The sequence below is a fragment of the Bufo gargarizans genome, chromosome 8, assembly GCF_014858855.1.
Source record: "Bufo gargarizans isolate SCDJY-AF-19 chromosome 8, ASM1485885v1, whole genome shotgun sequence".
Classification (NCBI taxonomy): domain Eukaryota; kingdom Metazoa; phylum Chordata; class Amphibia; order Anura; family Bufonidae; genus Bufo; species Bufo gargarizans.
Genome location: NC_058087.1, coordinates 57094680 through 57109701, shown reverse-complemented (window position 1 = coordinate 57109701; position 15022 = coordinate 57094680). Strand labels below are relative to the sequence as shown.

The 15022-nt window shown below is 44.6% G+C and overlaps 1 protein-coding gene across 1 annotated transcript in view; it reads left to right on the top strand.

The window, feature by feature from the left end:
* Positions 1 to 13684, top strand: part of CACNB4 (calcium voltage-gated channel auxiliary subunit beta 4) — a 96124-nt gene extending 82440 nt beyond the window's left edge. Inside the window, exons 10-13 of the mRNA XM_044303505.1 lie at positions 5948 to 6099; positions 8857 to 8952; positions 10356 to 10541; positions 12098 to 13684. Of these exons, the coding sequence (XP_044159440.1) occupies positions 5948 to 6099; positions 8857 to 8952; positions 10356 to 10541; positions 12098 to 12358 (695 nt within the window). The 3' untranslated portion in view covers positions 12359 to 13684. The remainder of the gene's footprint in view (positions 1 to 5947; positions 6100 to 8856; positions 8953 to 10355; positions 10542 to 12097) is intronic.
* The last annotated feature ends 1338 nt before the right edge of the window (positions 13685 to 15022 follow it).

Here is a 15022-nt window from a genome sequence, read left to right as displayed (position 1 = left end):
TTGAATATGTCATCAATGTGGCAGGAATCTGACACAACAGAACAAAAGGGTCATGGCGCCTGCCCATGGCTGTGTCAGGTACTGCAGTTCACTGCGGGTTTTGTTGCATAATTTCCAGGACTGAAAATCAGTTCTATTCACGTGAATGGGGCTTGCGGAAATCCGTGTGCTTTCCGCCCCATTCAAACGAATAGAACCAATTTTCAGTTGTGGATATTTCTGCAACAAAATCTGCAGCGTGTGAATGCACCCTGAAGTGCAACGGGCTGAGCTGTGGTACCAGACACTGCGGCATGGACCAGATTGTCGCTGTCATGTGCTGCAGGGATGGGGGCATGCGCTCCAACAACCACAGTGACCCCCATGTTCTTTGTGTAAGCCCCTGGAGGTAGATCTTCACAGATCACATATTGATAGCCCGCCCTGCCCCTTTAACCCCTTAAGGACTCAGCCCTATTTCACCTTAAGGACTTGGCCATTTTTTGCAAATCTGACCAGTGTCACTTTAAGTGGTGATAACTTTAAAACGCTTTGACTTACCCAGGCCGTTCTGAGATTGTTTTTTCGTCACATATTGTACTTCATGACACTGCTAGAATTGGGTCAAAAAAGTTAATTTTTTTGCATAAATTTTTTTTTTTTACCATTTACATTCCCCATATGTCTACTTCATGTTTGTAGCATTTTGGGAATGATATTAAATTTTTTGGGGATGTTACAAGGCTTAGAACTTTAGAAGCAAATTTTGAAATTTTTCAGAAATCTTCAAGATCCCACTTTTTATGGACCAGTTCAGGTTTGAAGTCATATTGTGAGGCTTAGATAATAGAAACCATTCTAGAAACTACACCCCTCAAGGTATTCAAAACTGTTTTTTCAAACTTTGTTAACCCTTTAGGTCTTCCACAAGAGTTAATGGCAGATGGAGAAACAATTTCGAAATTTCTATTTTTTGAAAAATTTTCCAATATAATCCATTTTTTCCAGGAATAAAACAAGGGTTAACTGCCAAACAAAACTCAATATGGGTTGCCCTGATTCTGTAGTTTGCAGAAACACCCCATATGTGGTCGTAAACTACTGTTTGGCCAAACGGGAGCACATAGAAGGAGGGGAACACCATATGGGTTTTGCAAGGCAGATTTTGGAGGACTGGTTTTGTTAATACCATGTCCCATTTGAAGCCCCCTGTTGCACCCCTAGAATAGAAATTTCAAAAAAGTGACTCCATCTAAGAAAGTACACCCCTCAAGGTATTCAAAACTGGGTTTACAAACTTTGTTAACCCTTTAGGTGTTCCACAAGACTTAATGGCAGATGGAGAAACAATTTAGAAATTTCTATTTTTTGGAAAATTTTCCATTTTAACCCTTACTTTATTACTGGAAAAAATGAGTTAACAGCCAAACAAAACTCAAAATGGGTTGCCCTGATTCTGTAGTTTGCAGAAACACCCCATATGTGGTCGTAAACTACTATTTGGCTAAACGGCAGGACATAGAAGAAGGGGAACGCCAGATGGTTTTTGGAAGGCAGATTTTGCTGGACTGGTTTATTTACACCATGTACCCTTTCAAGCCCCCTGATGCACCCCTAGAGTAGAAACTCCATAAAAGTGACCCCATCTAGGAAACTACGGGATAAGGTGGTTGTTGTTTTGGGACTATTTTAGGGGTAAATATGATTTTTGGTTGCTCTATATTACACTTTTTTGAGGCAAGGTAACAAAAAATGTAAATTCTAAAATTGTTTCTACATTCGCAATTTAGTTTTGTGAAACACCTAAAGGGTTAACATAGTTTGTAAAGTAACTTTTGAATACCTTGAGGGGTGTAGTTTCTTAGATGGGGTCACTTTTTTGGAGTTTCTAGTCTAGGCTACATCAGGGGGGGCTTCTAATGGGACATGGTGTAAAAAAAAAACTGTCCATCAAAATCTGCCTTCCAGAAACCATATGGAGTTCCCTTCGTTCTATGCCCTGCCGTGCGGCTATATAGCCATTTACGACCACATATGGGGTGTTTCTGCAAACTAAAGAATCAGGGCAATAAATATTTAGTTTTGTTTGGCTGTTAACCCTTGCTTTATTACCGGAAAAAAGGATTCAAATGGAAATTTTGCCAAAAAATTTGTGTTTTGGCTGTTCATCCGAGGGGTTTGGTCAAATGTTATTTTTATAGCGACGACTTTTACGCACGCGACGATGCCCAATATGTATGGCTCTCAGACTTTGGAGACACTAAGCAGGCATCCTAAAAACTGCGGCCCTCCAGATGTTGTAAAACTACAATTCCCACCATGCCCTGCTGATGGCTGTAGGTTGTCTGGCCATGCTGGGAGTTATAGTTTTACAACAGTGTCACACTGAGTGGTGGTGTCCTTCCGTATCCCCCTCCTGTGACACACTCTGCATCTTTTTGGGGTTCGTCCCTTCTTTCCAGTATGGGGGACCACACCTGGAAAGTGTTGGCCAGGGACGATCCGGGCGCCTCCAGTTCCCGAGGTACTCCGGCCTGCTCTTTCCCGGTCCGAAAAGATCAGGGCCTTGAGGACTGCCTCATAGAACTGGAGGAATGTCCCTGTGCTGCCAGCGCTCCGGGATAGTGCAAAAGAGTTGTACATGGCAACCTGCACCAAGTAGACCGCAACTTTTTTGTACCATGCCCGGGTTTTGCGCATGGCGTTATATGGCTTGAGGACTTGATCAGAGAGATCAACTCCTCCCATATACCGATTGTAGTCGAGGATACAATCAGGCTTGAGGATTGTTGCCGCGGTACCTCGCACAGGGACAGGGGTGGTGCTGTTACCGTGGATTGTGGACAGCATAAGGACATCCCTCTTGTCCTTATACCTGACCAGCAACAGGTTTCCACTGGTAAGGGCACGGGTCTCACCCCTGGGGATAGGTACCTGGAGGGGGTGGGCAGGGAGGCTGCGTTGATTTTTCCGCACGGTCCCACAAGCGAACGTGGATCTGGCGGCAAGGGACCTGAACAAGGGAATGCTGGTATAAAAGTTATCCACGTACAAGTGGTCCCACACGAGTTTCCCGCTAACACCCAGAGTGGGGGGACATTCTGGGGGTTGAATACGGGAATCTTGCCCCTCGTACACACGAAATTTGTAAGTGTACCCTGAGGTACTCTCACAAATTTTGTATAGCTTCACGCCATACCTCGCCCGCTTTGTGGGAATATATTGGCGGAAACTGAGTCTCCCCTTGAACGCAACGAGAGACTCATCAACCGCGACCTCCCTTCCAGGTATGTAGGCCTCCATGAATTTGGCCCCAAAGTGATCGATGACTGGCCGTATCTTATACAGACGGTCATAGGCAGGATCACCTCGGGGGGGACATGCTGCATTATCGGAATAATGCAGACATTTCCGGATGGCCTCAAACCGGGGACGTGTCATGACCATACTGTACAGTGGGGTCTGGTATAGGACGTCCACACTCCAGTAATGCCTGACACTGGGTTTTTGCACTAGACCCATATGCAGCACGAGGCCCCAAAATGTCCTCATCTCGGCTGCACTGACCGGCGTCCAGCCACCGGGTCTAGCCAAAAATGAGCCCGGGTTTTGAGCGACGAACTGTTGGGCGTACAGATACGTCTGCTCCACCATCAGATTCACCAGTGGGTGGGGGGTGGGGGGGGGGGGGCAAGTGGCAGGGGGGGTCTGGGGTCTGAAAGATGGAACAAAGAAAGTTTAAATAAAAGTTCTTTTTTTTTTTTTCCTAACTAACTTTTCCCTTCTATCCCTGCCTAACGGTGCCTCTCCCTCACTGACCCTAACCTACCTGGGTGGCGATGGGTGCAGGAGGGTGATGGATGGCGATTAGGGGGACTCAGGAGCTGGTGCTGGACGGTGCTGTAGGGTGCTCGTGCAGAATAGGAAGAGGAGGGGAGAGAGGAGCGCAGGAAGTTTGAATCTCGCGCCCCTCTCCCCTGCACCAATCAGCACCCTGGACAGCGGCGTTCAGCACCAGGGCCAGCACCGCCTCTTCAAATGCATGGACTGTGATTGGTGGTGTGTAATCACGCCACCGATCACAGTCTTTTTCCGGTTCACCGGGTCACCGGAGACCCGAATGGACCGGAAACACAGAAAACCGCAGGTCTGAATTGACCTGCGGTTTTCTGCGATCGCCGATACGGGGGGGTCAAATGACCCCCCCCCCCCGCGTTGTTACAGGATGCCGGCTGAATGATTTCCGATTAACCCCCGCGGCGCCGGAATCGCGAATTAAAGCCATGACGTACTGGTACGTCATGGGTCCTTAAGGACTCGGGAAACATGCCGTACCGGTACGTCATGCGTCCCTAAGGGGTTAAGGATACATCCCCATGGGCCAGGTCCGTTCCACTGCCGGTTCAATGCAGAATTCAAGGGGTTAATACTCCCGCCGATTTCACCCTCCACTCGGCAAGTTAAAGCCAGATTCTTTTACATTTTTTTCCCCCATGCATGGATGAGATTTTGTGAAACTGCTGGTACTGTAACATGCTGAGGATTTCTACAGGCAAATCTGCAATGGGAAATCTGTAACAGGATGAATTCACGCACAGTTTTTTGCACAGCAGTTTTGTTACCCTTTTTTTTACATCTTTTTTTTCTTTTGTACAAAAATACTGTAACATCTATAGAAAATGATTGAAAAGTCATTATTGGTTTTGTAATTTTTCAGCTTTATGGCTTTTTTAAAAATTTTTTTAAAGAGCATCTGTCAGCAGTTTTGTACCTATGACACTGGCTGACCTGTTACATGTGCACTTGGCAGCTGAAGACATCTGTGTTGGTCCCATGTTCATACGTATGTGCCCGCATTGCTGGGGAATATGATGTTTTAATATATGCAAATGAACCTCTAGGAGCAATGAGGGCGTTGCCGGTACACCTAGAGGCCCTGCTCTCTCTGCCACTGCCACGCCCTCTGCACTTTGATTGACAGGACCAGGCAGTGTAAACGTGATCACGCTTGGCCCTGACTTCTTCTAAGTGCATAGGGCGCGGCAGTTGCAGAGAGAGCAGAGCCTCTAGGTGTAACGGCAACGCCCCCGTTGCTCCTAGATACTCATTTGCATATAGTAAAACATAATTTTTCTCAGCAATGCGGGCACATATGAATATGGGACCATAGCTGCCAAGTGCCCATACAACAGGTCAGACAGTTTCATAGGTACAAAACTGCTGACAGATGCCCTTTACAGCATAGCATGCTCTGGATATGGTGTGTTTTCCCATAGTCCTCTCCATAGGACTTCAGAAACGCCTGATGACAAAGCATGATACAAAATTAAAAAAACGGTTCTAAAAATTGCTATTAAAAACACTTGATTGGCCCCAAAGCTTTCTCCCGCGACTCCACCACACACAATCATGCTCAGGTCGGCTCAGCATGTATGTCGTTTTTAACAAGGAGAGATAAGTGAGCTGCTGCCAGACACCTCTGGTGGCCGCTTATCTCCCAGAAGAACAACAGACTCGGTCGTGGAAGCGAAATGTGTCCGACCCTTTTTGGAGCTCCCCATAAACATTTTAGGTTTAGTTACACCTAGGATTCATGTACTGGTGCAATAAAAAAAAAATAGGCATAATAATAATTCCTTCATTCTGAAAGCTAGTGTGGTTATTGTCTCTGTATTGTGGAACAAAAAATCTTAAAAAGAAAATCAAGCAGAAATATAAAAAACGGAAAATAAAATAAAATAAAAAAAGCCTAAAATAAATACCACCTAACCCTATGAGAGCTGTATCTAAAATACCTGCCATTGCCAGCAGAGGGCGCCTTGGATTCGCGATGCATGCTCCATGTGTCCTAAGGCAATTACAATGAGAACAAACAGATTTTTTTTTAATTCGCTGCTGATTATTTGCTTGCTGAGAATTGACTAGATTATATTTGCATAATAATAATTGCTTCCATTATTTTTCGCAGCTGAAGTACAGAGTGAAATAGAGAGAATCTTTGAATTGGCTCGGTCTTTACAGCTCGTAATCTTAGATGCAGATACCATTAATCATCCGGCACAACTAATCAAGACGTCATTAGCACCGATTATTGTTCATGTCAAAGTGTCTTCTCCAAAGGTAGCGATATCTGTCACGTCTGAGAAATGTTCACGGGTTATGTCATGCACCCACTTCGGGTTCACCTTAAAAAAGAATTTCCACCTTAAAAAAATGCCAGTAAATATAATGTAAGCCCTTGGGGCAAGACCTTCCGTCAAGTTGTTAAACCCTGATGATATGATGTTATTCATGTCGAATCGTTCTTTTTTAGCTCTTGCACAGCTTTTCGATGACCTTTTAGGTAGATTCTGATATGTGGTCTTTCTTTCATATTTATCATTTTGTATTTTATTATATAAATCTTGTCAAATCCCTCTCAACCGATCTTCTAGATTGGATGGAGAAAAAGTCTGGATTTTTTTTATGGTAAAATCTAACACACTTCCATCTCATTCTGATGCGGCCATAGATTGCCTCTCTAATTCCTGCAGCATAAGGCCTCATGCACACAAACAGACCGTATGCGGAATCATTCATTTCAATGGGTTTGTGTGCATTCCGTTTCCGTATGTCCCTTCCTCCAAAAAATAGAACATGTCCTATTATTGTCCACATTACAGACTGTTCTATTAGGGGCCAGCTGTTCTGTTATGCACACAGACGTCATCCGTATTTTTTGCGGATCCGTGCTTTGCAGACCGCAAACTACATACTGTTGTGTGCTTGAGGCCTAATTAGAACTGTTTTATCCTGATGAGACAAGGAGGAAACGTCACATTGCACAACAGAGGGAACTGAATTCTGCGTTATATACAGTACAACTTACTTGCTACCTGCAATCACCACTAGGGGCAGCTTACTGCATACTGTCTTATTAGCAAGCTCAATGTAATTATCTCCCAGTGAGCTCCCTCTAGTGGTGGCTGTAGGCAGCCAAAATATTACCGTATCTTTATATATGTGTCTAGGCAGGAAATTTAGAGCTCTTTATCAGAAAACAGAGGTCCAACTGCTATAAAGGTATATATTCAAAAATACATTATTTTTAACCTATTTAGATTGGAAAAAAGATATTTACGGTAGACAATCACTTTAGGTTGGTCATAGATGTATAATAATAACTTATCCACTTGTGTTCCCATTGGGCTGAACAGGATAAAACCCTGTTACTTCTACAGAGGGTATGCGATATGCAGCTACCAGTCACATCTGACACCATTTATCTATAGGGAATAAGGAGTCAAACATTTAAAAAGACCTGTACTTGTTGGAGGGCTATCCCCACTGAAGCAGATGCTGTTGAAATTGATGGGTTCCTCTGACAGGAGTAACACGGCAAAATGAATGGAAGAAGCTTCTAATAACTATTACTCAGGCCCTGTCTTTTATGACCATGTTGTGCCTTAACCCTAAGTTCACACCTGAGCGTTTTACAGCGCGTTCAAACGCGCTGTAAAACGCTCAACACATAAAAACCAATGCTTCCCTATGGCCCTGGTTCACACTTGAGCGTTTTACAGCGCGTTTGAACGCGCTGTAAAATGCCCGACGCATAAACAAGTTCTTGAGCTTTTTTTGGGGCGTTTGTCGCGCGTTTTGGCCATAGACTCATTGGACAACACTGCAGTCAATCACACAAACGCGCGTCAAACGCGCGTATACTATTGCAAAAAATGCGCATAAAAACGCGCAACAAATACGCGCGTAAAACGCGCGTCTCAGAAACGCTCAGGTGTGAACCCAGGGTAATGGGTTTATCCATTCCCTATAATGCCAGCCAAAATGCCCGGACACCTCATACAGGTTATACTTCGCTCCCCGGCACCCACATCGCTGCTGATGCCCGTGCGGCCGCCGCTACATCTCCCTGTCGCGTTGCACCGGGGGGGGGGTGACGCTAGGGAGGCTTGTTCCTGCCGCGGCCTGCTATTGGCTGCCTTTTCCCAACCCCCGTCGCTGGATGCTTTGATCTGCGAGATGGGTAGACGCTGTGGTGCCCGTACAGGCATCAGGAGTGGCACGGTTGCCGGGGAGCAGGGTAAGTATAACCTGTATGAGGTGCCTGGGCATTATAGGGGTTGGGAATCTGTCACCAGTGACCTCCCTGTCCGGCTGTTTGCATAGACACATAGCAGTGGTTCACCTGATAAAACACTGTTTTTCTTTTGTTGATCCGAGGCTCCGTTCCCGAGTTATGATACTTTTTCTTAATATGCAAATTAGGCCTTTGGTGTAATTAGGGCGCCACCATTGCTCTTGTTGCATCCAAGCTCTGCTCCTATCTGTGGCCAGGCCCTCCCTGGCTGATTTGATTGACAAGTCAGTGGAAAGGAGCGAAGGAGGGGCTGACCACAGAAAAGAGCATAGCTTGGGTGCAATAAGAGCAATGGTGACTCCCTCATTGCACCAAAGGCCTAATTTGCATATTAAGAAAAAGGGGAACGGCGCCACGAATCAACAAAAGAAAAATGCCCTTTTAATCATGTGAACCACAGCTACGTGTCTACGCAAACAGCTGGATAGGGAGGTCGCTGGTGACAGATTCTCCTTAAAGGGGAATATCACCATTTATAGTATATCGTTATGACCACTAAGACCCCCCCCCCCCCCCCCATTACCCAAAAATGAGCATGACCTCTGAAAACCTTGCTCAGCTTCTCACTGGTGGTCCATTATAATCTATGGCGTAAGTGTCATGGCCTCTTCATTTACCATCCTGGCCACATACCGTCTGCTATCATCTGCAATGGTGTTTTTCCAATGTTTGTAAGTGTATTTTGCTGCAATGTGAAATGTAAATGCAGAAAAATCTGATTCTTGATGATTTTATTCTAGGTATTACAGCGACTCATTAAATCCAGAGGAAAATCCCAAAGCAAACACTTAAATGTACAGTTAGTAGCTGCCGACAAACTCGCCCAGTGTCCACCAGTGAGTACATGCAATGTTATCACATTGTAGCGTAAGAATGGCGCATATCTACATATAAATGTATGATGGATTCCTGTGGGGGTGACCACCATTTCCGTACACTGTGCACTGAAGTGGTCGCAGGTAGTTCTGTCTGCTCTATCGTACATGACATTGTATTGTATACCATATAGCAGGGATGCCCAACCTGCGGCCCTCCAGCTGTTGCAAAATTACAACTCCCAGCATGCCTGGACAGCCTTCAGCCATTAGGGCATACTGGGAGTTGTAGTTTTGCAACAGCTGGAGGCAGTGTCGGATGAGTGCTTTCATTGTGGCAAAGGGGTTAGGTTAAGAAATTGGCATGTGGGGGAAGAATGGGGCGCCTTTCAGTTTTCCCCTCAGGCAGCAGAAAGGCTAGGAGCACTCTGCATATGGGCCAGTCCAAGCCTGGCTGGAAGGCCGCAGGTTGAGCATCCCAGGCATATACCATCTGGTCTGGACTAAGGGGTGGTCTTTGGATAGGTTTTCCTGTACTTGTAATCCCCATAGAATAACAATCTAGACCATGTATTTCTTTTTTTACAATTCTGCATTGTGCCATTCCTCTGTTATTCATCAAAGAAATATTGTGCAATGACCACGAGGCCCCAAAAGCAAAAAATTCAACCCAGTTGGACTTTTTGTTTTCTAGGGCCATGGTTGTGGCACACGTTTGAGTCGTGCTGCGGCCCCCTTCATTTCTATGACTAGGACGTGACCAAGATCGCAGTGTAGCCGTATCCTGAAGGGACTGATATGTTATCTTATTTTTAGTGCAAGGCCTGAAGAGGCGAAACATGATACAGAGAGTAAAAAAAAAAAACGGTGTCACGCTCCGCCCCTCGAGCCTTACCAAGGCATAACACAGTATTTGCCTAGAGTGGTCCTTTAAAGGGGTTATCCCATCTTAGACAATGGGGGCATATCGCTAGGATATGCCCCCATTGTCTGATAGGTGTGGGCCCCACCTCTGGGACCCGCACCTACAAGGAGAACGGAGCGGATAAAGTTGAGGAGGGCGCACTGCGCATGCGCAGCCGCCCTTCATTCATTTATAGGGAGCTGCCAACTATTTCCGTCAGCCCCATAGAAATGAATGGGAGCGGTGGCCGCGCATGCGCGGTGCGCTCCCATTCACTTCAATGGGAGAGGTGGGGAGCTGCGCCTGGTGGTGTCCTCCAGCCACAACTCTCCCCGGCTCCATTCTCCTTGAAGGTGCGGGTCCCAGAGGTGGGACCCGCACCTATCAGACAATGGGGGCATATCCTAGCGATAAGCCCTCATTGTCTAAGATGGGATAACCCCTTTAAGGAGAACACTACTTGCTATGATTTGTCTGTGGGTGACTTGAGATATTTACTATCTGCATTTGTGCTGAACAGGAAATGTTCGATGTCATTTTGGATGAGAATCAGCTAGAAGACGCCTGTGAGCACTTGGCGGATTATCTAGAAGCTTACTGGCGAGCTACACACACCACTAGTAGCACACCGATGACTCCTCTTCTGGGAAGAAATCTAGGATCTACAGCTCTTACATCATATCCAACAGCAATCTCTGGATTACAGGTACCACTCCTGGGATGACGGCTTTAAAGTCCAGGGTAATGACTTTCTCAGGCAAAACTGCAAGGAGGCTGGAGCCGTGACGCATTGGGGCATTGCCGCATTGCCGCATTTATTTAGTGCTTTCCTCTCTTTTTACATATATTTAGTTGTTGAGCTTTTATTGTGTAAAAAAAATGGATTTGATACATACAGTATGCAAATTAATCTGAGATGAGTCCAGCGTGGACGAGCCCAGCACCGCCCCGCATCCTCAGAATCTCCTCCTTGCTCCCCGACGTCAGAAAGCTAGAGCGCCGTAATCTCGCGATGTGCGAGCTAGCGCATGCGCAGTTCGTTCCCTGAGGCTGATGCCAGCACAGGGAAGGAACACTATGAGGACACTGCGCATGCGCTAACTCACGCATCACGAGATTACGGCGCTCTAGCTTTCTGACGTCGGGGAGCAAGGAGGAGATTCTGAGGATGCGGGGCGGTGCTGGGGGCTCCTTCACGCTGGACTTATCTCAGGAACAGGACTCATCTCAAGTAATTTGCATATGTATCAAATCTTTTTTTTTTTTCACAATAAAAGCATACAGAGCTATGGGGACTGGGTATTGCGGATGTGCTAGCGGCCATCTAGCAACCCATGTCCTCAGCTCTATACACAAAATCCAGGTTCCCTTTAAAGGGTTTATCTGTGTTTTTATATTGATGACCTAGGATCCCCGCTAATCATATGAACACTACCTGCTCTTCATTGTTTACCTGCTCACCGTCGGAACTGCAGCAGAGAGCAGTGTAATTACATCTCAGCCGTCCCAATCACTTTAATAGGACGGCTATGTACTACTGAATAGGAAGGAGCCTATTGAAGTGAGAGGAACGGCTGAGATGTAAATGCCCTGCTCACCACTGCAGTTCCGATGGCGAGCAGGTAAACAATGAAGAGAAGGCAGCGCTCGTACAAGCACCGCTTTCTCTTCAAACACTTTAATGAGACGGCTATGTACTACTGAATAGGAAGGAGCCCATTGAAGTGAGTGGAACGGCTGAGATGTAAATACCCTGCTCACCACTGCAGTTCCGACGGCGAGCAGGTAAACAATGAAGAGAAGGCAGCGCTCGTACAAGCACTGCTTTCTCTTTAAACACTTTAATGAGACGGCTATGTACTACTGAATAGGAAGGAGCCCATTGAAGTGAATGGGATGGCTGAGATGTAATTACACCTTGTTACCACTGCAGTTGCGACAGCGAGCAGGTAAACAATGAAGAGAAGGCAGAGCTCATACAAGCACTGCTTTCTCTTCAAACCGCTGAAGTCAGCCCCAGCATATCTAATATTGGTGACCTATCCCAACTATAATGGGCACTAGACAACCTCTTTCAGATCACTACTAAATAATGAAAGCAAAGATACTCAAAATCATAGTATGATTAAATGCACAATATAACATCCAAAATGGAGCCACCCTATGAGGTGAGAATGGAAAACCAGGTCCAGTTATATAGGTCAAAACCAGTGTACCAGACTGAAGCACCTTAAAACATATCTCATTTATTACTATTTTCAGGGCCAACGCATGAGACACAATAACCACTCGACTGAAAATTCCCCTATCGAGAGACGAAGTTTAATGACCTCAGATGAAAATTATCACAATGAAAGAGCTCGGAAAAGCAGAAACCGCTTGTCTTCCAGTTCTCAACACAGTCGTGACCATTATCCTCTTGTGGAAGAAGAGTACTCCGACTCCTACCAGGACACTTATAAACCTCATCGGAACCGCGGCTCCCCGGGAGGATATAGCCATGATTCCAGGCACAGGCTTTGAGGTTTTTTTAACTTGATAAAAACTGAGAAAAACAAACAAACAAAAAAAGATAGTGGTCACTTGCCGGTTTGCTGTCCAGGAGATTTGCAGTGCATTGTTTTCTTATGCATTGCAGGTCCGATAGACAACAAAAAGGTTACTGACAGCAACATAAGGTAGATAGAATATACAAATCACTTTATTTTGCCAGCTGTAGTGTCACTTGATGCTACATCACCGGCAAAATGCTTAACCACATCCATCAGTATAGACGTGTAGGTAGAAATTTATTGTGGCCTCTCGACAGACCTTTTTGCTTTGACATTTACATTTGAGCAGTATGTGTTTACATGGATTATTGCACACGTCCATTTTGTAGTCTAGGGCAGGGGTCGTCCACTTTACTTCTTGATACCCTGGGCCGTTGGAAAGTCTTGGAGATCTCCTTGCATGAGGCTCAATGAAAGGACCTAGTAAAGCATGGGCAGGTCTTGCAAAGTCACTTGTTCAGGGGTGGGTCCTCAAAGTCTCCCTCCATAGACAGCAACGGGTCCTAGCATGGATAAGTCTCTTCATGGGTTCTTCAATGTGTCTTCTATGAGGATTTTTTTCGTATCTGAACATATGTGACTTCTAATGATGGCAAGAGTAGATGTTTCAGAGTGAGCCACCACAATGGTCTTCACATAAGCAGGCAAGAGACTTGAGTGCTAATTTTTCTACTTAATATGATAAGTGAATGGTATAGGGGGAAGAACAAGCACAATGGGGTTTTCCAACTTGTTGGAAATGCATGTGGAATAGTTTTGATCCTGTCTTCTATCGTTATGTTGTCTCGCCAATGTTGGTTCGCCATTATAAATAGATGGTTTTCAGTGACAGTTCCAGTTGCCCTTCCATTGGTGCAATCTGTTCATAGCATAGAGTACTTAAAAGTGTATCCATGGCAGGAGACTCTTACAGCTTATTCGGCCCATGGCTTTTAAGGATTTTAGTAGGTCACTTCTGTTTTAGGGTACTTGTCAAGGCACGTATAGGAACAATTTCCCGCACTGGGAAATTTCCAAAGAACAGTTCCAGTTGGAACCAATTTATAAAGCCAATTCCTGTTGGAATTTGGGTAAATTGACTGGAAAGTCTACTTCAGCATGTTGCATTCACTTTAGAAATAACCTGGACAGGATTATGGGTGGGATGGGGAATAGAAAAGAGGATGTTTAATAAAAAAAATAAAAATCTCTATATAGTACAGTTATTTTTACTATATAGTATAAAACATATCTTCAGCAGGTTTCATAATAATACACAAAAATACAGAGATTTCCAAAAATTACTTTTAAAACTTTCCAAAAATCTGATACAAATTATTTTACATTTTTAAACAAATTCTCAAAGGTTTAGGGCTTTTTTGTGTGTCGAACTGATAGAGAAAACTGGGCAATAATGACATCAAATTCACTATTTGGATACAAATCATAGCAAACAATATATGTATTAATTATTTCCTACAACAAAAAATATTATCTAGTTTAACGCAAAAAAAAAACAGATATTTTGTTAACTGCAGTGTGTTTCTGCTATCGAAAAATAAATCAGGATAATGTCAATTAAAGGGTTGTATTTTAATAACTTTTGTTACAATCCAAAAATAGTTATTCCAAAACAGTCAGCATTTAGCATTTTCTGCTGCAGCTCAGGTTGGCCCCGTCCATGGTTCCTCATGGGTGGGATGAACCTAACTGTGGCTCTTCTATTCCAGGTAGAAGAACTAGCTTCTGAGTCAATTTGCCTGGGGTGGTGGTTGAGCTTGCATGAACCATACCGGGAGGGGTTCCAGCTTAATCTTTTGCTAATGCACAGCCCTCCCAACTTTGTATGACCCATAAAAAAACCAAAAAAATTTCAATAGAATAAAATTCTAAGTGTCTGGCTTAACTTGACATTATCCTGCACCTCAAAAGATGTGTAACATATATTTCTGTGATTGACCAGTAACATAGTTTTAGAGTTCTTTCAGGTGCTCATAGAAGACAAATTAAAAATGTTATATATGCAAGTTATTTTCTTGGCCTCCTAGCAACTGATGTACCTGGCAACATTCTTAAATTCACCGTCGTACGAAAAATGTGGATTCTGTATGCAACGTCCACTGCCATGTCGCCCAAATTAATGCAGGTGTCTGTTTTTAGTTGCATGCATGAGAATAGTCATTTGTAAAAAACGTATATTACGCATCAGAGCTGAAAACGGGGCAGGACGGTCAGAGCAGATTATTGTATACCAATGTAAATGCCTCAAACAGTGTTCATCCACAGGAACAGAAGACTTTATGAGCTGGTTTATAGGTCTATTAGAGGCACCCTTTGTAGCTCTCTGCTCTGACTAATGGGGGTCCTGAACACGTGACCTTCCCACTATTACATTTATAAGCCGAGGCCGTATACAAAGGGGTGGTTGATGGTCAGTAAAGCATGTGCCAACTCTTGGACCTTCCAGGTGCCACTGGAGCATAATAGTGCCGGGAGTCGGACTCCTGCAGATCTCATATTGATGACCCATCCTGGTAATCTCCATTCACAGTAGATTATGAATGGATCCAATAGGATCAATCTATTGTGTATTAAGGGGTCTGACCCCTAGGAGCCCCTACAGGCCCACAAACAAATGGACCCCAATCTCGTTCTT